This window comes from Mya arenaria, chromosome 13, assembly GCF_026914265.1.
Source record: "Mya arenaria isolate MELC-2E11 chromosome 13, ASM2691426v1".
Classification (NCBI taxonomy): domain Eukaryota; kingdom Metazoa; phylum Mollusca; class Bivalvia; order Myida; family Myidae; genus Mya; species Mya arenaria.
The window spans coordinates 69,071,602-69,099,122 of NC_069134.1; the positions used below are offsets into that span (position 1 = coordinate 69,071,602).

General features: G+C 36.0%; 1 protein-coding gene across 1 annotated transcript; it reads right to left on the bottom strand.

Annotated features, from left to right (window-relative positions):
• Positions 1-1,412: 1,412 nt before the first annotated feature.
• LOC128215508 (adhesion G protein-coupled receptor L2-like) lies at positions 1,413-25,653 on the bottom strand. The gene is made up of 20 exons (XM_052922190.1): positions 25,598-25,653; positions 23,845-23,987; positions 23,214-23,335; positions 22,773-22,987; positions 22,416-22,521; positions 22,142-22,245; positions 20,453-20,635; positions 20,029-20,212; positions 11,572-11,691; positions 11,135-11,319; positions 10,715-10,891; positions 9,581-9,684; positions 7,569-7,652; positions 6,938-7,040; positions 5,440-5,593; positions 3,876-3,942; positions 3,676-3,742; positions 2,497-2,591; positions 1,911-2,079; positions 1,413-1,601 (listed from the first exon to the last, which is right to left on the bottom strand). Exons 1-20 carry the CDS (start codon positions 25,637-25,639, stop codon positions 1,413-1,415), a joined length of 2,613 nt encoding a protein of 870 aa, XP_052778150.1. The 5' UTR covers positions 25,640-25,653.
• Positions 25,654-27,521: the final 1,868 nt, after the last annotated feature.

The following is a 27,521-nucleotide window of genomic DNA, read 5'->3' on the forward strand; positions in this document are numbered from 1 at the left end:
TTTCCATCACTGGGGTCATGTTTTGCACAAAAGTATAATATATTAAATTTTTAATACAATAATATTTTGATTTTGAAAAGCATCAATGTGAATGTACTTACTTTTCATCTGTGATATTGTTTTACACCGTCCTATTTTGTCTATGGAAAAACTGTTAACTGTTTAATGTGTTGAATTATTGAGTTAAAAAATATAGGCATCTTGAAAAAGATATTTCTTCTTTTATAACGATTAAATCATAATTGTCCAAAACAATTTGAGATTCAACAAGAAACTATTCAAAGAAATGTTCATACTCAACAAGAAACTATTAAAAGAAATGTTCATACTTATAAATTGGTTTCCAGAATTATACCAGATTGTACCTTTTCTTGTAGGATTTTATCTATTCATTTTAAGGTTACACTCACATAATACTTTATTAGGAACTTGATTTTCACAGACTTTATTTATTCAAGGATTTGATGAAGGGAGAAAGCTGGAGTGAGTTAATGATTAGTTTCAACAAGAGAACCGGATGTAAATGCGAATGCTCGTTCCTTGTTTTTCTGCTAAACAAAGGGCATAACTCAATATTTATAAAAGCCAGAGTTATGGGTCTTTGCAAAATGTACTAATTGAGTCATCTTTTATCCCATACATCATAATTCTCTTATTCAAGTGTACTTTTGGACTAAATGACTATTATCATAAGCTTATGTTTTGTTCTGCGACTAGTGACAAGTTTGGGCACTTGAAGATGTCTTTGTAAGGATATACTATAACAAGGCATTGCTTTTAATGAGTTTATTGCATTTGAAGCATGTTGGTACAGATAAAAGAATATACTTAGAATAAGTATCAAACAAAATGTGGGCTGAAATGACTATACAGTGAGTGATATCACAGAGTTTATATGAGTTCAACATCGGTTTAAAAGAGGATTAAAACTCAGAGGTTTTTTCATGAAGAATTCTTGGAGCGATTTCGTATTTTAGGAGGGACAAACATAGCAACTTGTACCTGCACTAGTAAAGCATTGCTTTCTTAGCATTCTGTGAACAAAAAGAAATGGTCCACACAATATTGAACAAGCACATTAAATAGACAGACACCGGTACATAATTTTCAGTTTTTAAATAATACACAAAGTTAACCTTGGCAAGAAAGCTCCGTCCACATGTTCATACGAATATTTTATTTTCAAAAAAAAATTGTAGATTAACTTTTTACGGATCTTCATCGATATTTCAACGTATTAAACGTGCTTGCACTTATAATTCACAATTCTTTAATTGCACGAGTCTCACGCTATGTGTTAAAGAGCCAACGCATACAGGCCTGGTTTACAACAACATGGAACACGTGTCATTATCACGCACGTGACGAGTATAATAATTATCTTGTTATTTGGTCCTCGTGATACCGGACGTTCACGCATCAGTGGACGTGCGGTAGTCCTTGCCGTTGGTGGTTTTAGAGCTGTCGGAGAAGCCTGGCTCTGAGCGGTGGTGGAGCTGGAGGCCGCTGGAGTGACCGGAAGCGTTCGCCTTGGTGGAGTGGGTGCCGCTGGACGTCGGTCTCCGCTTGTAGTCGATAAATCGCTGGTATTCCTTGCGGATCTGGAAAGGGGGTTCTTACCACTCAGAGAGATGCAAAGTTGTATGTTCAAGTATCAAATTAAATGAACGGCATTCAATTGCATTACACTTTGAAAAGTTGTTCACATGTTATCTTTTGGCAAGTGGACTAATAAAAATGAATTGATTGGCTATTAGTTATTATTCGATAAATATTGACCAACCAATAAACGTTTTGCATAACTTTGACTAAACCGAAAACGGTTTTCTACAATAAGGCATGTGTCATTGGTTTAGGCATGATTAGGAAAAGTAATACAAGTATGTTTGTTGCTTGTAAGAGACCTCTACCTTTTTATTGAGTACACAGTGGAATACGAAGATGAAGAGGCCCTGGAGGGAGTTGAAAATGGTGAAGAGGTATGCGAATGGAAGGGCCTCATCGCTGATGTAGAAGTAGCCAAACACCCACGTGAGGCCCAGCAACACTTCAAGTGCCAGGGCGCCTTGGATCCACGCCCTGGAGTCAAAAATGTTAAAGTTCAATAAAGTCAAACTGAGGGTCTTAAAATGATGCTCTTGCGTTCGTCCACAAGAAAACTGGGACGGGGGATTTTACAATTAGACAGCCACATTTTTAGGAAGATTAATTGTAAACTTTGACCTAGAACTGCATGTACGAAAAAGCACCCGAGAAATATTTTTCATGGCACCAATCTTTTTATCGATCTTTTGGGCGCTTCAACAACATGGCGATCCTTCCAGAATCAAGCTTTTTCACCCGGTAAATTATGCTTCCAAACTATGATGCAAGCTTCGAACACTGACTAAATTCGTTCACAAATCTCCTGCAATATGCATACAATATATCCACATACCAGGCTCATTGCTCTCAAACATATTATTTCTTAATCATACAGATCTATTAACCACCGACCTTATGTTTCCTGTCGGGGACTTGTCCTTCGTGAAAACATACTCTGAATGTTTACACACCGCTGTCATGGCGTATATCAGTATAAACAGGTTTACCTGCAATATGAAAGAGAAATATCAACTGTTCATCCTAATCGGAAATTCCACAACTATTTTAATGCAAAAGAATTTATCAACTGTTCAGGTCATAGAACAACTCTTTAACAAAAATATGTATAGCTCCGAGTTTATTGCACACTACATTTTCTTTTATCATGCATGACCAATGTGTGTTGTTTAATTATTATTAATTGATAAAATTATAAACTACGCTTCGACAAGAAAAAGTAACAAAGTGAAATAACTCTGTAGTTAGTTTAAATAGAGTTGTGGTTGTTATACATATCACTTCCTCTCATTTATGTTCTATCATTGTATGAAGCTTTAATGAATTATATACAGTTGTTTTGAATTTATCGACATACAAGACAAGGACACAAAGGGCAATAACTCTATGATAAGCTGAACTAGAGTTATGGTTCTTGTTTACTGCACTTCCTTGCTTTACCATCGTATGAGGTTTAATTAAATCCCATCCAGTAGTTTTCAAGTTATGTTTTAGACAAGGAAGAGTAACATAGGCCGATAATTTTGTAATTAACGGAAAGAGAGTTATGGTTATTATACACTGCACTTTAGCTCGTTGTTCTTTACCATCGTGTGATGTTTAAATGAAATCCGGCAAGTAGATTTCATTCAAGTTATGCTCCGGACAAGAAAATGAAACACAGGGCAATAACTCTGTAATTAGCTACAAAGGAGATATGGTTCTTATTAAATGCACTTCATTTTGTTGTGTTATACTATTATATGGAATTTAATTGACAAGAAAAATAACAAAAAGAAGTTATTGTTCTTGAACACTGCACTTCCTCTTATTATGTTTTACCATCGTATGAAGGTTTATTCAATTGCATTCGGTAGTTTTCAAGTTATACTCCGGACAAGAAAAAATGCAACGACCGAGCGACCGAACGACTAACCACAGGGTGACTAAAAAAACAACACCCTTTAACTTGCTTTGTCGGTTATATATATAGACTGAGTTACAATCCAAATCTGTTAGAAAAGTTCTAAAAGTATTTACGATGAAGTATTTACAAAACGTATAAAAACAACACTAATATTTCAATATACGTACCAGTAATATAAATGCTACGGGACCGGCGAAGCTCCATAAAAACATTCTGTCCGATGTCAACCAGCAACTGCAAAAGAATCCGCCATGTTTGATTAGTCACAAACATGTATATTGCAATTAGTATTTGCATTTGCACAATGGAACAACACAGTTTCAATGCATGTTGTTGTGAAGATGATTGTAAGAAAATATTCACTAACTATTTCTCAGTGCCATATCCATCATGATAAACAAGAGCAGATATTCCAACAATCAAAAGTGGGAATCCTGAAAAATTAAATATACATTTGCATACTGAAATCAATCCATTGTGCTCATATGTATATATAAACTATACAAAAACATGGTTTACCCAGAAAACAATATACAATACAGTGATACAAAACTATCAATTTAGTGCCTCAAAGATAAATTGCTATCCCTATTTCTGTGTGTTGATTACTTATACATTTCATTCAAACCACCAATTCACGTCCGGACTCGACGAGGAAGTTGTGTATAACCGGCCACGATACGTGTCATATTCGACGAGGTAGTAGTGTGTGACTGACCACGATGAGTGACATTCCTCCTTTTTAATGGTCGCCACATTGTAATTACCTCCCAAACTGTCGTCTGTAGCACCATGGAAACCTTGGCAATATTTAAAACGCTAATTAATCATTTCTCGCTTCAAATGTCACCATAAAACAGTTTTCACGCACCTTTCAAGAAATAATGCTTCACTCTCCTTAAAACTATTTAAAGACTGATTTGACTATTAACATAATCTGAATCACTGCGCGCGTTTCCATGATAACCACGAATTATCGCATATCCATACGCAATTAATTTCACTAAGCAGAAAAGAGTTCCAGCAAAAAATACATTTTTCCTTAATTTTGTTTAACTGAGGGGGGAGAAAAAGCTTCTACCATAGCCGCTCGTGTAAGACAGGTTCATCCTGACCCTCGCGCAGGGTGTTTTGCAGAAACTCGGTAAACCTCGTTTCCGCAAAACACCCTACGCTCTGGTCGGAATGAACCTATCTTTAACTCTCGGCCATGGAAGATACTTATAATCCTACGAGGTAGAAGTGTTTGACCGGCCACGATACGTACCATATACGACGAGATAGTAGTGTTTGACCGGCCACGATATGTACCATATCCGACGAGGAAGTAGTGTTTAACGGCTATGATACGTTCCATAACGACGAGGTAGTAATGTTTGACTGGTTGCGATACGTGCTATATACGAAGAGAGAGTAGTATTTACCTGTCACGATGCCTACTATATACAACGAGGAAGCAATATATGATCCTTGACCGGCCACGCTAAGTATCATATCCGACGAGGTCGTAGTATTTGACCGGCCACAGTACGTACTATATTCGAAAAGGTAGTAGTGTTTGACCGGCCACGATACGTACCATATCCGAAGAGGTAGTAGTGTTTGACCGGCCAAGATACGTATCATATTCGAAGAGGTAGTAGTGTTTGACCGGCCACAGTACGTATCATATCCGAAGAGGTAGTAGTGTTCGACCGGCCAAGATACGTACCATATCAAAAGAGGTAGTAGTGTTTGACCGGCCACGATACGTGCTATATCCGACGAGGGAGTAGTGTTTGACCGGCCAAGATACGTACCATATCCGAAGAGGTAGTTGTGTTTGACCGGCCACTATACGTACCATATCCGACGAGGTAGTAGTATTTGACCGGCCACTACACGTACCATATTCGACGAGGTAGCAGTATTTGACCGGCCACTATACGTACCATATCCGACTAGGTAGTAGTATTTGACCCTTGACCTGGCGGCATCAAACACCTGGACGAGCATGAAGAGGATGTGGATACCCTCTAGAAACATCCAGAAGAAGCTTGATGTGAAGAAGAAGTGCAGCACGCCCGCGATCACCGCACACGCGATCTGAAATATGACGTCATATCAGAAAATCCGTTTGAAGATTACTGGTAGTACTTGACAAGTTGAATTTTGTTTTATTTTTGTCCCGATTGATCTGATAACGGGCATTTTTCAAACACAAACTAACGAATAACTTTAAGTGCCTGGTTAAAGCATTCTATAAGTGCCCCCCCCCACCCCATTTCTTTTTGGTTAAGTACTCAATTTCTGTGTTTTGATCTTAATTTTTATCATTTCTATAAGATCTTAGATCTGAATGTCCTGTTGGCCTAAATTTAAGTAATGGTAGATTTATTAAAGAAATAATAAAAACAAGTTCTTTATATCACACTAGTAAATTTTGTTCTCTTTTTCAAATGATATCAAATTTTTTATTGCAGTGCTTTAGAATCTTGAGAGTATATACGTTGTATATAATACAGCCTATCAATATGATTTATAATATACAACATGATTGGAATAGTATGCCTAATTGTCTTATAAGATCTCCTATCTGAGTATCCTGATGTACAGTTTTGGATGTTTAATTATAGAAATGGACCCTTAATGGCCCTGAGCCAATAAACAAATACACAGGAAAATGGCCCCTACTATGACACCATTGCAATTAGCAGGAGATGCACAGCAGGGGATTATCATGCCAAACATTCCTTAAACTAGGCCTTTATATCGGTATGCCATGACAAACCAACGGACATCTACAGTTCGCCACCATTTCCCAAAATATAAATCTATGCCAATTGTCACTGATCTGGCATTACATACTTGTATATGAAACTGAAAGTATTTGGTTCTAACAATAACATAAGTTTGGATTGTTCGCAGATATAAATCATTTAAGTACAACTTAGAGTATATAGGCATTTTTGTACGTGACGAAAACTGATTATAGAATCACGATCGACTCCTTTTCCTAGGTAGAAACCAGTAAAGGTGTCCATTTTCAGAGGCCATGCCAACGACCGTTTGGATGAGAGGCGGACGACTTTACTACAAGATTACTCTCGACCTGGTATCAAACCCACAAGCTCTTGGGTGAGAGGCGGACAACTATTGCACAAGATCACTCTTGACCTGGCGGGGATCGAACCCACAACCTTTTGGATGAGGGGTGGAAAACTTTACCACAAGATCACTCTCGACGTGGCGGGGATCGAACCCACAACCTTTTGGATGAGGGGTGGACAAATATACAACTATATCATTCCCGACCTGGCGGGGATCGAACCCACAGCATCTTGGATGGTTGGCGGACAAGTATTACCACAATATCAACCACGACCTGACAGGGATCGAACCCACAACCTCTTCTACTAGACCACCATCACCCTCGATTATTGTACATACCTTATTATCTGTCCTCTGTATACCAGCAAGGAAGAGGATTTCCGCCACAAATATTGTGAACACGAGATGTTTGTGGATTGAGTTCCGCTCCCCGTTAACGGAACTGCAACAAGCGTGGCACAGGTAAAGTTAGTTGGCCCGGAGATTATGGGGTAGAGGTTGGGAATAGACATTATCTTGTTTTCTTAGTATATCTGCGGTATGATATTATTTAAGCAAAACATGATTGGCACCGTTTAACTTATACATGCCCGTGAATAACGAAAAGCAGGAGACAAACCACTTAGGACAACTTGATAGGCAATTGTTATAGTGCACATGCTGAGAGGTAAGATTAAGTGTTGGCTCTTAAGTTTACTTAAACTTTTTAGGCGTTTCATAACTTTCTTATACATGAAATGAGTAATTTGTAAGTAAAGAAGTACACAGAAAACTGCGCATCCAGTAGTCTAGAACAAATAAGTTGTTGGAAAAAGTTTTTAAATCATGAAAATATTATCTAAGCAAATCCATGAAAGAAACACAGGTCTTTTCAATAAAATAGTTACTTTTTGAATGAATTGGTTTAATATGGTGTTGCATGCAAATACACTCCTGGAAATCTACAATCTAAATCTGAAATAATCCGTACCGAGATGCGGAGCCCGCGTAGCTACTTCCACCACTGTGACCCCGTTCGTCGGCGCTGCTACGGGGTCCTTTGATGCAGCGACAGCTGTAAGACGAAGACCACTCATGCAGCAAATGCCACGTGTTTGTTCACAAGACGAGATAGTTGGAATGTACCATGCTTTAGTTAACTCAATTAGAACCGGGTTGTTAGTATTTATACTCATTTTCACTAACATATTCATATTAACCGTGTCCGGTACAGTATGCACAAAGACTGGCCTTTTCTAGGAACCTTTAACACATAACTAAGACTGCATTGTAAACATTTGTCCAAGAAAATGCACTCTGTGAAAGATTTTCTTTTAATTAAGACATTTAAGATCTTAAGGTTTACGTCTACAAAAGCTATCTGGTTAGGCAAGCAACTGTATAGAACAATAACCATTAATCTACAGTGCTTGGGTATAACTCAAATAAGGTCATCATCACATTGCGGACTCGTTATCTACATCATCTACATCATATTCCCTGAACAGAACTGTTGCCTACTTAACCGTCATGCATTCAAGAACCCTACAAGATTTAATTTATTTTATAACTGTCACAATGAAGTGTTAACATTTACTAAACAAAGAACCACATGTGAAAACATTATATTTAAGTTTTTCCTAATCTTAAATATTAAATGGGTTGAATCCTTACACAGACGTACAGGAAGTGGACATTATTACCAAACACGATTGTAATAAGCCCTAAATTTACAAATATCTTCTTTTCGCATTGATCAAATTTTTACCTAAGGTATATGGATCAATTGTTTACCCGAGGTATATGAATCAATTGTTTACCTGAGGTTTATGGATCAATTGCTTCCCGGAGATATATGCATCAGTTGTTTACCTTAGGTATATGGTTCAATTGCTTCACTGAGGCATACGGATAAATTGTTTCCTTGAGGTATATGATGGATCAATTGTTTCCTTGAGGCAGATGGATCTATTGTTTCCCTGAGGTAAATGATGGAACAAATGTTTACCTGAGGTATATGGATCAATTGTTTACTTGAGGTATATGGATAAATTGTTTACCTGAGGTATATGGATCAATTGCTTCTCTGAGATATATGGATCAATTGTTTGCCTGAGGTATGTGGATCAATTGCTTCCCAAAGAAATATGGATCAATTGTTTAGCTGAGATAAATAGATTAATTGTTTACATGACGTATATTGATCAATTGTTTACCTGAGGTATAAGGATCAATTGTTTACTTGAGGTATATTGATCAATTGTTTACCTGAGGTATATGAATCAATTGTTTACCATAGGTATATGGATCAATTGCTTCCCTGAGATGTATGGATCAATTGTTTGCCTGAGGAATAGGGATCAATTACTTCCCAAAGAAATATGGATTAATTGTTTAGCTGAGATAAATGGATCCGTTGTTTGCATGACGTATATGGATCAATTGTTTACCTGAGCTTTAGTGATCAATTGCTTCCCTGAGGTATATGGAACAACTGTTTACCTGGTATATAGATCATTAGTAATCATTTGTTTACCTGAGATATATGGATCAATAATTTCCTTTAGGTATGCGGATCAATACTTTACCTGAGGTATGTGGATCAAGTGTTTCCCTGAGGTTTATGAATCAATTGTTTATCTGAGGTGTATGGATCAATTGTTTCCCTGAGGTATATGGATCAATTCGTCACCTTACTGCAATAACTCAATAACTGCATATATATATAGAAGCAGATATTGAGTTCTTGCACTAAGGTGACAAATTGTTTACCGAATGTTTATACATCAATTGTTTAGCTGAATAATGGATCAATTTTTTTAACTGAGGTATTTGATGGATCATTTGTTCACCCGAGGTATATGGACCATTTGTTTACCCGAATATATTGATAAGTTGTTTACCTGAGTTATATGGATAATTTGTTTACCCGAGGTAAATAGATCATTTGTGTAACTGAGGTTTAAAATCATTTTTACTGAGGTATGTGGATCAATTATTTACCTGAGGCAGACAAAAGTAAGCCAGCTGAAGAAACAGCAGATGACAGAGATGATGATCCCGGCGTAGGTGATGTATGACAGGACCACCGCATGTACATCCTTGATCTAGCGACAGATGAGTGTATAGGTTGTAAGAGTCAGATGATCATATTAGGTATAACACTCAGACGATCATATACATGTTTGTTATTTGAGACAAATGATTACAGTTGCTTTTAGAGACATGTATTCATATACTTGATCAGATTCAGATGGTCAAATACGTTATTAGAGTCACGTGATGATATTTTCCAGAGACAGATGGTCATATGCATGTATGCTATTATATATAGACAGACACGCATATAAGTTATCATAGTCTGATGATTATATGGGTAACTAGAAACATATGATCCAATTTTATTAGAAAAAGATGATAACATATGTTATTAGAAATATATTATTATATTACTATATACCCTATTTAAGGGGCTATACACCGTATGATGATATAGCGAAAAAGAAAAGAAAATTGTCGAAAACTGACATAAACTTGGTATCGATGTGTACAATGCATTGAAACTACCTAATTGATGTACCACATAGTTTACAATAATTTATTTTCGCAGTTTTTTCGTATTTTTCCAATTAAAAAAGATTACTAAATATGTTTACCTAGTAGAATTCATTCTTATGCGTGATTGGCTAGTCGGTGTTATCACGTGATATTAACAAGTTAGGTATATAGCTTAAATATTCCAACGGTTTAATGTAAGACTTCGTAGTACAGTGTATACATCACTGAACTGCAATTTTGGCGACACCGGTTCAAACCCGATTGACCGACTCGATTTTTTTTTACATTTTGGTATTTTTTTTTACAATTCTGATCTCAAAGAGTAAAACATTTTATTAAATAATTGCCCTGGTATCCGTTACAGAAAATAAAAAAATGGTGTCAATCTGGTGTATAGTCCCTTTAAAATCAGATCCGTATAACTATCTTTAAAAACAGATTTGCATATATCTTAAAAGAAATATGATCCAATTGTATCTTTTAAACATGATTAGAGCAATGCGTAATTCAACGCCAATGTGGTCACCTGCCGCCGCAGGGAACGCGATATACAGGATACTGGTAAGTACAATGGAATACCTCTGTTTTATGTATGTCCATGAGAACTGCGAAACTGGTGAGGTGGTTACAGCGACACAACGTGTGGGTATCGTTAGTTTTGTCCAGGGCACAACCCTTCTGGGACCAGGAGCCCGTGAAACCAAGGCTATAGTTCCAGAACGAACATTTGTGCTGGTATCGCTCAACCCCGTCCACCTGCGTACCGAGTGAATACATGCTTTTGTTAGTTAACTTTTGACACAGCTCCGATGGAAGTACACTTGGTAATTGGAAGCTCTAATATACCAAAGGACTAAAAAGTCGACCCTATACTGTGTAAATTAGCATGATATAATTTATAGGCGGCGCTATTTGTTCCTCTCAAGAAATAGCATTTTATCCGTCCGAAGGTTACCGTAGGCTAAGTGCTGTGGCTACGACAAACATGTAGCAATGTACCTTTTCCGTTTTGAAGGCTATAATAACCGGCTCTGTCAGCTGCACCTGGCCCTTCGTTCCTCCGAGAGTGGCGCTCAACACGCGGCTGGCCACACGACGCTCTGACCTCACATCCGCTGGCTGCTGGGGTTCCAACAGTCCGCCAAATGTTCGATACTCCAGGAATACCGCCCGCGATATGCCGCCTTGAATTGCAGATTATGTTGTTCATGTCTATGTACTTGGTTATAAGGGTTCCTTCATTTAAACACTATATATGGTATTGCTTTTGAAATACTATTTATAATTCGATATACACCATTTTTATTATAACAATAAAAAATAAAAAAGCACTTAACTGAACATCTGTTCAAACCTGTTTTCGTGAAATTGATAAAGAATCTTTATAAATTTTGAATATCTTTTAATGTTTATTTTTCCACTTTATTTGACCCTACCTGAGCTATGAGCTAGTATATTTTCCTCAGGTATGTAGAAAGAGTTGTCTTCCCGTTGAAACTTCACATTTCCCTCCCCTGGAAGCGTATTCGCCATTAACCACACGTGCACTTCAGCGGCTAAAACCAAACGACTTCATAATACAAGTACAAAATTGCTGTAGGAGACAGCAAAAAAGGCTCGCTCTAAAACGATCCATAGCAATGTACAGATAGTGTTTTGTGAAATGGACAGTTTCAGTACTAACACATGGAAATTTTAATCAGCCTAGGTTCGTTTTATAACATATATATATATATATAATGCAAACATGGATGAGTTCACAAATCGTATTCAAATAATGCAGGACATCTTTCAAGCTTTATTTTACTTTAAGACAGATTTTGAGTAATATACATTAAACATTTTGTAATGAGAACTTTGTTTGAAGAAATAAAAAAAGCTGCACTTTGTGTATTTTAAAGTGCTGAAATTAGAACGAATAGCACTATAAATGACTATAAGGCTAATATGTTCTAGTCATGTTAGTCAGGAAAACAATGTAAAATGGGGCAAAATGAACTGAGAAATAAAAAATGGCACTTTTATTCAAAATTTGAAATTGAAACAATATAAATGCAAGTTAAAAAAGAAGTGACTAGAATTGAAGGTGACATGATAATCAGAATGCAATCAACAATATATGGTTTTGAAACACAGATGTGTCCTTCAAGAATGAAATATGCAACATGAAATACACAGTTTCATTACATATACAGGTACTAATAAAACCCCTGAGAAATAGCAATCTTAAAGTCTTAAAGTCCGTATGATAAAATTGCGGAAAAAAGAAAATTGTCGAAAGCTGTCATAAACTTGGTATTGATGTGTACAATGCATTGAAACTTACTAACTGAGGTACCACATAGTTTACAATTTATTTAAGTTTAGCAGTTATTTCGTATTTTCCATTAAATTAGCGTGATTTGCTAGTTGGTGTTATCACGTGTTATTACCGAGTTAGGTGTATAGCTTAATTATGTCTTGATATCAGAGTAAGCGTTCGTAGCTCAGTGGGTACGACACTTGACTGCAATTTTGGCGACGCGGGTTCGAACCCGGTCTCCGACACAATTTTTTTTTACATTTTGGTTCCTTTTCTTCAATTATGATTATCAAAGCGTAACACATTCTGTTCAATAATTGTCCTGCTTTTACAAAAAAATGTTTCAAAAAGAACACCTTTTTTGGTGCCAATCTGGTTTACAGTCCCTTCAAATGAATAGTTTGAAATTGGATAAATGGATGTTAACATATATACATACTTATATACAACAAAGCACAACGCAGTGAAGCAGTATTTAGAAGAGTCCAATACAAAAGGCAGGATTGGTTTTGAGAAATAAGGATTAAAGTACATTAGTTTTTAAGATGAAGAATTTTAACAACAACATACAAATAGATGATTTCAAAATTTTAAAAGGAAATGCAAAACAAATGTAATTTTTTGAATGTGAATAACATTAACATACAAATGAATGCTTTCAAAGGGTAAAGAAGCAGAACAATTTGTAGGAACATTTTAGTGAAATGAACATTTGTTGCAAATGTGCAAGGTTTTTACATTTTATTCTAGCCGTTCGATGATAACAAATGGGAATGATCATGTCAGAATATTTAAAGCAATAGTAAAGGATTATTGAAAAATCTTATAAATGGAATAAATTTAGTTGTTTCCACAAATGAATGTTATCATTGTGTAACAAAAGTTTAACGGAAATGTTGGTATACAATAGAGTGACATTATGAGCATTCATTAAGAGAACAAAAAAACCAACTTTATACACAGTTTTATACATTGGCAAATAGTTATTGAAAACTAAAGAAAATGTTTAAAAAGGACATGTAAGAAAATGAATGTGTGAAATGTACAAGTATAAGTGTGGCCAAATAACTGTGGGAGATCAATACTGAAGAGTAGTTAACAATAGCATGTTAATCAAACTGCGGCCTTCAACCGTCAGACATTATACAAGTATCAGTGTGGCCAAATTACTGTTGGAGATCCATACTGAAGAGTAGTTAACAATAGCATGTAAATCAAACTGCTGCCTTCAACTGTCAGACATTATACAAGTATAATGAAGAGTAGTTAACAATTGCATGTTAATCAAACTGCGGCCTTCAACCGTCAGACATTATACAAGTATAAGTGTGGCCAAATTACTGTGGGAGATCCATACTGAAGAGTAGTTACCAATAGCATGTTAATCAAACTGCGGCCTTCAACCGTCAGACATTATACAAGTATAAGTGTGGCCAAATTACTGTTGGAGATCCAAACTGAAGAGAAGTTAACAATTGCATGTTAATCAAACTGCGGCCTTCAACCGTCAGACATTATACAAGTATAAGTGTGGCCAAATTACTGTGGGAGATCAATACTGAAGAGTAGTTAACAATAGCATGTTAATCAAACTGCGGCCTTCAACCGTCAGACATTATACAAGTATAAGTGTGGCCAAATTACTGTGTGAGATCCATACTGAAGAGTTGTTAACAATTGCATGTTAATCAAACTGCGGCCTTCAACCGTCAGACATTATACAAGTATAAGTGTGGCCAAATTACTGTTGGAGATCAATACTGAAAAGTAGTTAACAACAGCATGTAAATCAAACTGCGGCCTTCAACCGTCAGACATTATACAAGTATAAGTGTGGCCAAATTACTGTGGGAGATCAATACTGAAGAGTAGTTAACAATAGCATGTAAATCAAACTGCGGCCTTCAACCGTCAGACATTATACAAGTATAAGTGTGGCCAAATTACTGTTGGAGATCCATACTGAAGAGTAGTTAACAATAGCATGTTAATCAAACTGCGGCCTTCAACGGTCAGAGAATATACAACAATTTGGCTAAATTTCTGTTGGAAATCAATATTGAAAATCAGTTAATAGCATGCAAATTGAACTGCTGCCTTTAACTGTCAAGACTGGACAACGATTTGGCAAAATTTTACTGATGATCAATATTAAGAAATCAGCAACAATAGCATGTATATCAAATTAACATTTCAAATACTTTATAATGATACTGCATTTTTACAAAAAGAAATGAAACATAATTGTACGTAGTAAGGTACATATTTACTGATTGTGTTGAAATTCACACATACAAAGTTAAAATAATGTCCATTAAATAACATACATGTATTTAAAAGCAATCTGTGTATTAACGTGCACATCGTGTTAATATTGGTGTCAAAATGCAGAAAGTTTAAATATGAGGAGTGCAAAAGTTGTTGTGTCAATGGTAAATAAAATAGATTAAATGCACCTGTTCAAAGTTTGTTCAACATGTTCGAAAGTTAAAATACTAAAATGAGCAAAAGTTGGTGTGTCAATAGTCATTATTTAAAGAGTGATTAGCTCCTGTGCAAAGTATTTGTTAGCAAAAATCGAAACTTCAAATACAAAGTTGTGCAAAAGTGGCTGAGTCAATAGCCATTATGAGGGATTTGCACTTGTGCAGAGTATTTCTTAGCATAAAATCAACGTTCAAATACTTAGGTGTGTGCAAAATATAGTGCTTTACACCTGTGGGAAGTATTTGTAAACAAAAAGCGAAATTTCAAATACTACGGTTCGCAAAGGCTGCAATGCCAATAGCCGTAAGAGTGATTTGCAACTGTTGGAAGTATTTAAAACAAAAAGCGAAAGTTCAAATACTAAGGTTTGCAAAAGTTGCAATGTCAATATATAGCCGTAAAAAGTGATTTGCACCTGTGGAAATTGCTCTAACTTCTTCATATTTTGACCAATTTCGATAAAATTTAAAATATAAACCCTTTATGAGGCACTTTCCAAAATGTTTACAAAAAAAGTAAATTAATTAATTAAAATTAATGAATTATGAGTGGATATCACTTCTCGAAATCTGGATTTCACCTCGATTTCCGATCTTTTTTCGAAAATAATTCGAAAAAATGCTCTAACTTCTTCATAGTTTGACAGATTTCAATAAAATTTAAATCATATACCCTTCATGGGCACTTTCCAAAATAAATACAACAAAAATAATTTATTCATTAGATTAAATGAGTTATGAATGGATTTCACGTTTTGAGTGATTTCACGTGATCCACTGGATTCCTGTATCACCCCGCACCGCATGCGTAGAATTACTTTGCGCATGCTCAAGAATTGAAAGGAGTTATTGACCTCAGGGCCCTTGTTTATACGCCTCGAAATAGACAAATTACATTATTTCGTTACACTTTTTGCCAATTAGGTAAAAGAAAAAAAAATAGATATCACTCAAACAGTAGTCAAAATAATATCATTCTCTAATTCTAAATTTTCAACAACACTTTTCTGTGCATACACTTAAAATCGAAAGGCTAAAATCATTCATTTCCGTCTCCAGTGCGATCTCATAAAACAATCACTAAAAAAGGCTCTCTCTGTGGAGCGAGCCTAATTAATATGAACTAAGGCGCTGCCTCTACGGGTTTGAAGTGTTATTGCCGGACACTTTTAAGTTAAAGTTTACTTAATGACTAAGTGAAATATACTAGGAGTAAAAGGGAAACGTTTTTCGTAGAAGTTAATGAAACTTGGAAGTCTTCCACCCCATTTTAATTAACAAGCACTTCTGCTGTTGTTGGCAATTTATTTAGTAGATTCACAATCATCAACAATAATATTGTATACATTATATAAAATGCATTTCTATATATATTATATGGAAGTTTGGAGTTGTTCTTCTTGTTTAACCTAAATAGAGCTACTATGCATTTGAGATCAAGTATACAAACGCAATTGAAGAATATGTTACAAACAGAAAATAATTAAAAATGATCTCATAACAATAATGTTACACTGCGGTTTATTACAATCAGGGCTTAATATATATTTACTAGAATTAAATGGGCAAATATCCATTTAAATATGATGGTAAAACATGGCAAACATCTGCAAAACATCTCAGCGAGAATACAAAATATATTATTTGTTTGTTACAAAAAAACATAACCACCCAAAAAAAGGTTGCAAATGCTAAATATGAAAAAATGTGTTGTTTAGATTTTAAGGGCAAATACAAATACTGCTTACATTACAGAATTATCTAATGTTTTCTATAAACATTTAAAATAATTTGTGTTTTAAATGAAAAATGAATTTGACAAACATCATGTTTAATGATCAAAATTAACTAAATTTCAAATAATTCATATTTTTACAGCTTTCTATGAATAAATTCATGTTTAAATTTTCTACACTTTTAAAGCCCGATATGTTTCAGTAATGTAAACTTATCATAGTATACAAGTGTATAGTAATAATGCTATCATTGACCAAAACAAGGTATTGAATGAGGTTTGCACGAAAAAGAATGACTCTAAATCGTTGTTTTGAAGAATAAAATGCATTGAGTGAGTCGGTTAGCCTAGTAAGTACGTGAATTGTTTTCACGAGATATCTTAATACATTCATAAATTTCATTGAAAACCAGCATCATTGTAAACAAGCAATTGCTCTTCATTCGGTGCACAAGGACGTTTCTAAAGAATATCATTAAACCATATAGAAAACTGTGTAAATACTCACCGAATCGAGGACGTTTTTCAGCCAAAACCATGAACCAGGAAACATGGACGCACCTGACATTACTGCCCTTGTCTTAACATTTTTTACATCAAGTCTATTCTGAATTAAGCATGGAAATAGTCAAAACCAAATTACCATATCATGTAAGACCCATTATGTAAGAGAAGTTAAAACTTATCAAGGCGTAATTACAGACAATTACTTCTAACCCTCACAAAATATTAACCCACAGGTTGATAAAAGAAATGATAAATTGCAATTACAATCATCATTCAACAGAGCTGAAAGTATATTCTAAATTTAGCACCTATATAGCTTATACAAAATAGTAATCAAGTCACTGATATTGTTGGACATTTCCATACATTTCTTTTTAATGAAGCACTGAGTTGACATTGGGGGTCGGAATGTAAAATGAGTATTACTTATTGAATGTACTGACTATTGTGTGCGTGAGAGGATGGGGTAGGGTTTGAAGAGTGTTTTCGGTAATTCCAACCACCACCAAATACTTACCATAAATTACAATCATTAAAGCCCTTATAATCAATACAAAAGTCAGTCATGCACCAGTCAATTGTTATTACGGCTCCTCAAGGTCAAGGGGTTAGTCTAGTCCAAATAATTGAACGTTGACAGATTTTTTACGATTTATGATATGGCAATTCAATCACGTAGTTAGGGATTTAAAGAACCCCGTATAACACGTCTATTATTTTAGACTAGGAATTAGTCCACTTAAATGGCCATCAACGAGTCTTTTGACGTTTTGTTTACTACCGTAGACTCAAGACAGGGATACATAACAAATGTCTAAATAATAAAAAATTATCCCTCATTATTGAAGCTAGTCCGGGGATAGCTGGGGAAATGCGTGTTGTTTTGTTTTTGTGCTAAAAAATGCAGGAAAGGGTCTTACCTAGGATGTTCCCCGGTTGCCTGGCTATTTTGGGGGGATTTTACCAGCAGTTTGTCCCTGCAGGGCAGGGATGTTACTGGGATTGGCTGGACCTGGTACCAATAATTCAATCTTACTCCTAGGCTGGACTACAGCTGAAGTCCCGCTATTCCCCGGACCAGGGGATGGGGGGGGGGCAGTGGTTACAATTGACTAGTGCAGAAGTTGTTTATATAAGATCAAAAAGACACATGAATATACAAACCATACGATCTACATGTACAAAATTAGGTTTAAATGGACGCTGATTTCTCTTTTGAACCATATCACAATTTGCAATGTGTACCTGTCAGTTGAAAACAATACTGCAATTAAATAAGACTAGCTCAATTACTGTTCTTTTATTTCATTCACTAATTCATTCAATCTTAAAAAAGAAAAGCATTGCGACTCACATATTTAGAAAATACAGCCTAAGTAACGTTTCTGGTTTGTGTTTGTGTGTTATGTGTCACGATGCAGATCGTTCTGAATATTCAAAATTGCCGCAGCCGTCGGCATGACATCAACAATTATTTCACTTACTTTATGGCCTTGTTGAACCTTTTTAGCAGCTTAATACCCCAAACAAACGTTGTAAAACCGATACTAAACCGTTTCAACTGATGCTTTCAAACAACAAATGAGAAAAACATGTGAAATAAAATTAGAAAAGGCAATATTTACAATGTTTCAGAAGCGTATAGGAAAACGGATGTCGAAAAATTCGTACCCATTCAATATCATACCACTGTCATATCTTAACATTCTTTCCAGCCGAATTATCGGCGAATGCTCCTGAAACGATAGTGTAGTGGTTACTAGTATGAAATCTCCATAAATCCGGGAAACCCCGTACCTCGATTGGAACGCGAAGATAGATAAAACGTGAAGTTTCTAGTGAATAGTTTTCAAAATACGTAATTCAATAAAAAATAAAAAAATAAAACATCTCAGATAAACTCACCTTTACAGATTTAAACCAGACTTATTGGCTCTGCTTCCAAATTCCAGGATTTGTTATGGCTCCATTTCCATATATAAACACAATTGCGTCCAATGCTCGATTGAAATCTTCATCAAGTTCATTGTAGCGTGAAACGCGGATTAATATGTTCAAGATTGATTCCATGAGCATTTAGTTTCAGCGATACTTAGTGAATTTGTTGATTGTAATAACTGCAATGACAAAAACCATTTTGCTATATACTGTATTGCACAGAAGTGGAACACGCTTTCCTATTAAATGCAGTACTATTTAACGCATATCCATTTATGGAAGTTCTGATCTAAAAAGTACCTCGGGTGTTTCCGTGTTCAATTTTCATTGGTTAACGGGGGTCAAACCCCGCCCAAAACATGTACAATTTGCTTGCCGGCATGCAAGCACTTTATATGAAAAATGTATGACAAACTTTTCTGGTTCTCATTTTCATGGTTCAGTGGTGCCATAATTTCTTCATACCTATCACTCCGGCAAAAAGGTAGTACTCCCTTGCATACACGTACAAATCGTAAGAGGGCTTGTTCAGACAAATGCTTTCCTCTTCAAGCCCGTATTAAGCGTGTATTATATGTACAAACTACATATATTTAGCGTGTATTATATGTACAAACTACATATATTTAGCGTGTATTATATGTACAGACTCCATAAATCTAGCGTGTATTATATATACTAACTACATATATTTAGCGTGTATCATATATACAAACTTGCTATTCAACTATGTTGAACATGGAAGCTTTCAAATAATAAACACATTCAATACTGTATTTAATAACATATTTGTGTAGCCGTTTGGCTTATATTGGCAATTTTATTGAATTTTCGATGAAATTAAAAAAAATAATACTATTGAACCTTTGTTTACCTAATTTACCAAACACCACGTCAGATACATCTTAGATCATCGCCTTGTTACCTATGTTCTCGTCCTCAATCGTCTGAACTCCGGGTTCCGTGAACGTTTCCGCCATCGCCAACGTCACGTTCTCGACGGAACGCATGAGGGAGGCGGCAACAATCCGTTGTGTCGCCGGCTCCATTCCCGCCCACGTACTCTTCTTGTCATTGGCGACAAGACCGCTACCACACTTTAGGACGTCCTAAAATGAACATTATTACATTTCAAAAACTGTGGATTCAATCTGATTGCAGAAGTTCCGATGCAATAGTAGCAGCAGCAGCAGTAGTAGCAGCAGCAGCAGCAGCAGCAGCAGCAGTACAGCATCTCCACCACCATTACCACCATCGTAAACAACGGGTCTGTCTTGTAATCAAATGAAGCAACCCGACCACTGCATTGTCTGAATGTTAAATATTAAAGTAACAAACTAAATAAATACCTTTATGATGGTTTTGGCCTGTGAGGCGTTGTTGGGCTTGGCGCGACCGGTCGTCTCCAAGAGGACGGTCGTCTGGTAGAGATCCTGCTCCGACATGGCCGGGGTTTCGGCCACGGCCGCCAAACTTCCGGTGAACGCCAGCGTCGCCTCCTCGTTACCGGGGTCCTCAAGAAACGATTCGCTCTGAAAATAAACAAAACAAGAAATATGCATTTGTAAATCAATCCCAAAACAAAAGACAGTGTCAATCACGTGACTGGTGCTTTATGGGGCACATACTCACAGGAATGCTATGGTTTAACTGAATATTTTTCTAAACGCAGATTGACACTGTGGTTGCGGGATGAACAATCACCCTCAATTTCAATTTCCGGCAAACACGGCAATGAAGCCAATAACATGAAGAAAGCACGAACATACGAGTTATTTGTCAGAAGTTGTAAAAAACAGTTCATATAATTATTGAATAATGTTTGGAAAGGAGTTAAGATAATAAGATATGGCATTGCATTTAATGCATTTTTAGATTTCTCAATCGCTGAAAGCGTCCGTAAAATAATGGAAAACTGCAGCGTCTAATGATTAAATCTTGTACGCTGGAATTACATTAACCTAAACACTAAAGCATTTAGATCTACAAATGGATTTAATTGCATAATGGCACTTTATGAAATAACAGATTCGGCAGAGATGAACATTAAGGACATTTTACCGGGGAATCTATAACTGAGGCATGCATGCATTACTTTCACAATCAGCAGAATTATGCAGCGCTGCAAATAACCAGTATATTCTTGATAACATACGGAGTTAAATGAAGCAACACTCATTGTTAAATACATTGATTTCTCCTTTATCATATTTGATAAACGAACTAAACAACATTCATCGAGATAAATCAAGATTGAAATGCGTTTATCACAAACGATTTTCACATGTTTCCGTATCGTCATCCTACAGCAGACACCTTCACAATAACTGCATGTAGAAAAAGCAACAGTTATTGAGTTTCTGCATTAATGTGACGATATACGGCATGCCAGTTTAAACATTGAATATTTTGCTACGATTGTTAAGAAAGTTATGATAACTATTACGAAGTCATCACTCTAGTAGGCAAGATGTTGTGCGAGTGTGTGGTCTTGTGTTTTAGGGGAAACCGAAGTATCCGGGGAAAACCCACGTGACCGACTTGGTGGCCATTAGCCAAACTCACATGCACCCAGGCCGGGAATGAAATTCGAACCGGGGTCGCCTTGTTGATAAGTGACCACTACCATTGATGTTCCATCACACCAATGAAACACTTATGCCAATGAACAAACCATTACCTTTTTTTTGGTAAACTGACGAACATTACACACGCATCAGCCACACAAAAGGAACTCATTTGGTACTATATATCACGCATCGGCAGGACGCGAGGGAAGCATTTGGTGCTATATATCACGCCTCGACAAGACTTGATGAATAAATTTGGTACTTTATATCACTGTTAGACAAGACACGAGGAATACATCTGGTACCATACATCATGCCTCGGCAGGACACAAAGGATACATTTGGTACTATATATTAGGCTTAAGCCGGAGCTAGGGATACATTTAGTACTATATACTAGGTCTCAACCGGAGAGAGGGATATACTTGGTTTATTTTTTGCACATACATTGTAATAAGAAAACTTTACCTGTCTGGTAAGACTCTGGACAGCCGGTGAAGTACATTGTTGAACATTTGGTTCCCCTCGCCAGCACACAACTGGGTTCTGAGAACAGTGCCACATTGCTTTTCCTATGTAAATGTAAACAATTTGTTGTTTGTACAAGAACACATGTTTGATCATACTTTTTATTATTAATTTAATCATTTATGATATAAAACGTTGTTGTACGAAAGGTACTAAACTATCTAGAAAGGAAGCGGAGCGTGAAATACGGATACAATGTAATCACGTAACTAACCGTGTCCACACTGGACCCGCACAAGTCCGGGGTTTGAGCGCGGCCACGAAATCCCAAATGCCTGCACGGGTGGACAAATGCTCTCGTAGTTTACAGCGTAACAGCCCTTTTGGGTTAGACAATAGGTTTCTCATTTGAAAGTAAAAAAATGAGTTAATAATTAGATATGGTTATATTTTTATTTTTGAATGTTAAGCTTTTGATTAGAATTTACACGTAGACAGTAGTGTAGTAAAAAAATTGCAAACCCATTGGGTTGCCTTTGTAGATAGTATTTTGAATTTGCAATAATGTATGGTTGTGTCGACATTTGTGCGTTTTACGACGTGTTACATTTTAATTGAGCGGCAAACATACATTAAAATTTTCCAATTCAGCTTCCCTTTCTCTCTCTTCAGACGGTGTCGTCGGCGCTGGCGGGTTGGTTTTGCTGGTAGGCTTGTTGGTGTTCGGTGATTTACCCGTTGATCCAGTTATGTTTTTAGTTGGTTCTTGTTTCGTTACCATCTCCTCAGTGGTGGTGACTGGCGCAACAGTAATAGTGGGAGTGGGGGCGGTTGTGGTTGTTAAAACTTTAAAAAGAAAACAAAGGTAGTTATATTTGTGTATGTTAAATACTTAGGAATATGACGGCTATCTTAGTTTTATTTCCTGATTTCGTAAAACAGTGATATTAAATTACTATTTAAAGATCATTTAAAAGTTATGTTGAATTATCCTTAACTATCGGCCATTTAAAAGTTAAAAAAACCCTAAGATTATAGAATTCTTTTTCACAAGGCAAAATCCCTTATATACCTGTGCGGTTTTGTTCACAGATGGACGGGTGATCCATAGTACATTTGTCATCCTTAAGACTCCACTGTGTGTAGTGGAACACAGCACAGGACTCATTCCTCGGCCATCCCGGCTCCCATTCCCTGAAGAAAATATTTCTATAAACATCTTAAGGTCTAAGATTGTGTTGTTGTTGTTGTTGTTGTTGTTATTAATGTTATAGTTTTTTGTTGCTTCTGCTGCTGCTGTTGTGTAGTTGTTTGTTGTTTGTGGTGGTGGTGTTATTGGTGTTGTTGTTGTTGTTATTGTTGGGTTTTCCAGTCAGAATTTGAAAGTTGTATATACATAAGTTTAACACTAGTCGTAGTATGTCCTAAGTAATGAAATATCACCAATAATAGTAAATAAAACTGATAATGTAAAAATTTTAATTGCTTCCAGAGATGATTTTTTAAATAATAATTCACCGTCAAAACTTATTCCTGAACTTTACCTGCATTTGGACGCACATTACTTGTGTCATGTATTGACCTCCAAATGTGACCTTGAACTTTGAGAAAGAAAAGAGGGAAAACGATTGGTATATAACATATTATATAGTAATAATTAAATCGTAATTCCTTCTCATTTTAAAATACGTCAAGTTACTCACGTAAGTCTTCGGTTAAAGTCTTCGTCGGTAGTCCAGTTCCATTTCGCGGTTTCTCTATCAAACTCTAGCCCCATCCACCAATCCAGGTGTTTGTTTGACCGAAGCTTGAGTAATTTCGTCTTCATTTCATTTATTACACCATTCTGCAATTTAAAATATGGGCTCTTTGAAACACCAAAAGCCCTCCCCCCCCCAAAAAAAAAAATGAAATTTACCGAATAAGGAAAGACACACATTATCCGAAAACAGACGCACTTATTGTTAGACGGAAATGCAATACTCGAAATCTAACGCAAACAATTTGATAACAGGCATGCACTATCGAAAAGAGGTACATATTACAAGGTACTCTATTATCGATTACAGGCACATATCTTTCACTTACTGATAACAGACACACATGATTCGGTAACAGCTACTCACTTATCGAAAACAGGCTCTTATGTTTCGGTAACGGCAACTCACTTTGCGATAACAGGCACACCTATTTCGGTAACAGCTACTCACTTACCGAAAACAGGCTCTAATGTTTCGGTTACATATATACACTTTGCGATAATAGGCACTCACGTTTCGACAACATCTTCTCACTTATCGATAACAGACACACATATTTCGGTAAAAGCAACTGTCTTAACGATAACAGGCACACATATTTCGGTAACAGCAACTCACTTATCGATCACAGGCAGACATGTTTCGGTAACAGCTACCCACTTATAGATAACAGATACACATGTGGCGGTTACAGCTACTCACTTATCGATAGCATGCATACATGTTTCGGTAACAGCTATTCACTTATCGATGACCTGCACACATATTTCGGTAAAAGCTACTCACTTATCGATAACAGGCACCCATGTTTCGGTTGCAGTACCTCACTTATTAATAACATGCACACATGTTTGACTTACTGATAACAGACACACATGTTTCAGTAACAGCTGCTCACTTATTGAAAACAGACTCAAATGTTTCGGTAACAGCTACTCACTTATCGATTTTAGGCACACATAGTTCGATAATAAATACTCACTTATCGGTAGCAGGCACCCATATTTGGTTACAGCTACTCACTTTTAGTTCACAGGCACAATTATTTCGGCAACAACTATTCACATACCGATAACAGACACACATGTTTCGGTGACAACTTTTCACTTACCGATAACAGGCACAACTACTTCGGTAACAATTACTCACTTTTCGATAACAGAAACATACTATTTGATAACAGGCATGCTCTAACGATAACAAACACATAGTATTTGATAACAGAAAAAAAATCATAACAGACACATACTTCTCAATAGCAAACACAAATTATTTGATTCCAGATACACACTATTCATTAGCATACGCAAATGTTTTGATAAACGAAACAAATGTTTTGTTGACAGTCTCATACTTTTTGGAGAATAGACACATACCATTCGATAACATACCCACATTATTCGAAAACAATCATTCGATTTTCGTTAATAGACCCGCACTTTTCGACAACAGACACGCACTATTTGATGACAGACATATACTTTTCGTTAACAGACAATCAGTATTTAATTACAGTCACATACTTTTCATATACAGATACACAGTATTCGTTAACAATAGCTGGTTAACTTGCATATACTACTTATTAAGGTTTTCACACTATTTGATAACATGCATACTTCTATAGCAGCCACTCATTTGCAATAACAGACACAAGCAAGGAAATATTTATTTCTATAAAACAATATGCACTTACTCTTTCTGCAACGTCACTGATCACAAGCAGGTACCCGCCCATTGTGTCGCACGTTACGGCTGCTTCTGATTGGTTTGTCAAATCGTTGTTGAAGTAGATACATGAGCGGTGGATGCGAATCCATGGTTCCCGGCATATAACTTTCTCGTCCGAGGAGGCTGTGGAAAAGACAGGTACTGTTTTACCATCGAAACGTTTTTTTCATACAACAAACAACAGAGTAACGTATTAGTAATTGTTTGTTAACAGTTGCAAGTGAAGATTTTTCCTATTAAAATTGTCTGTAAATAAAACAAATATACCATTTTATTGATAACAGATTGACAGAAGCTGAGGCGTAGCAAAACGTGTTTGTTTGTTTCCGGATTCCCGACCTACCGTTACCTTTCGAATCAGACCCTAATGTTGCGATCTGACATTTTTCCTGACTGCCATTTGGTACCATATTTCTGGTTGTTTCATGATTCGAAAAGACGCCTCAATGTATTTTTTATATCTAGCGCTCTAGTAAACGTTAATTCAGACGCATTGGCGCTGTTTAGGGAGACAACGATAATCAAACACAACTTTACCACAAGAAATCCCGACCTACCTATGTTTGGGCTGTGTAATAGGAAACAAACATTATTTTTAAATTGCTTCGATAAATTTTGATGAGAGATGAATATTCATAAAAAGATAATGACTTTTTACAAAAAAAGAGAAAAATATTGAATATCCTTTGGCGGTATCAATATTTCTTACTAATATTGCTCATGCGTATAAAGAAGTCCAAAACTAAAAAAAGCAATGCAAAATAAGTTGGATATAAAACTTCCCTATTAAGGTAAGTATATAAGACTTCCTTATTGAGTCAAATATAAGAAATCCTTATTGATACATGTTTATATATGAATATTCAATTCAGTTATATGCATACGGTATATTACCATTTCAATGCGAGCAATCATGTTATTGGAATATACTGACTGTAACTATGACGCATTTCTATATTACAATCAAGTATGCACAGGCACTTAGATTCATAACTTTCCTGTTATAAAATGCGTTTTAAACGGCATTTAAATGTATGTACAGTTTTGGAGAGACGTTAAAGGTGCTGGTACATTCTATATAGCCGTATGTTTTCTGCAATAAACAGTGCTATACTTCTTTTATTTTATTTTCGCGACCCTTCGTCGATTTTGCAAGAGTTTTCTGGAAGATTGGTTTCTGTCTTTCCAAAGGACGAATATACACGCAATGAAACAATCACAAGACATAACATTGGATAAAATGTAAAATTGTCACTCATGTTAATAAGTAATGTAAGAGTATCAATTGTATCTGATGATCAATCGTGTCATATAAGTCAAGATACCTTTAAAGTACAAACAAAACATGACATATGATGCACCTTCATTGGTTTGGATTTAACACACAACCTCTTGTGTGGAGATGGAAATCTATAACATCAAACCAATCTAAATACAAGAGATGAAATACTACAAGAGTACATATACTATATAATATCTACATGGTTGCGAATGCTTACATTTTGAAGAGCGTACTATTTTTACATGCAAACAAGAATAATATTTTTCAACGCAACGTATGCGTCTGATTTTATATCATTAAGAGCAGAAGGGAAAATTGTACTTTTACTTACTATCATCGTCGGCATTAGATTCTTTGAAAAGAAACAAGTATGACACTAGAATTTTAATGTTTCTCAAAATGTCCTTGCCACATATGGCATTTTCCCCCAGAATATGTATATCTATACAAGTTTTGTAGTACCATAGATCGTCAGATGATTTGTTTTAATTCTTTTATTATAGATGATTATACAAAACAATGGCGATTTTCCTTTATTCTTTACTGCTTAATCTTGACCCTCTTGTTTGGACAAGGTCACTTGTGCACAGTTCGAAGTAGTGAACCA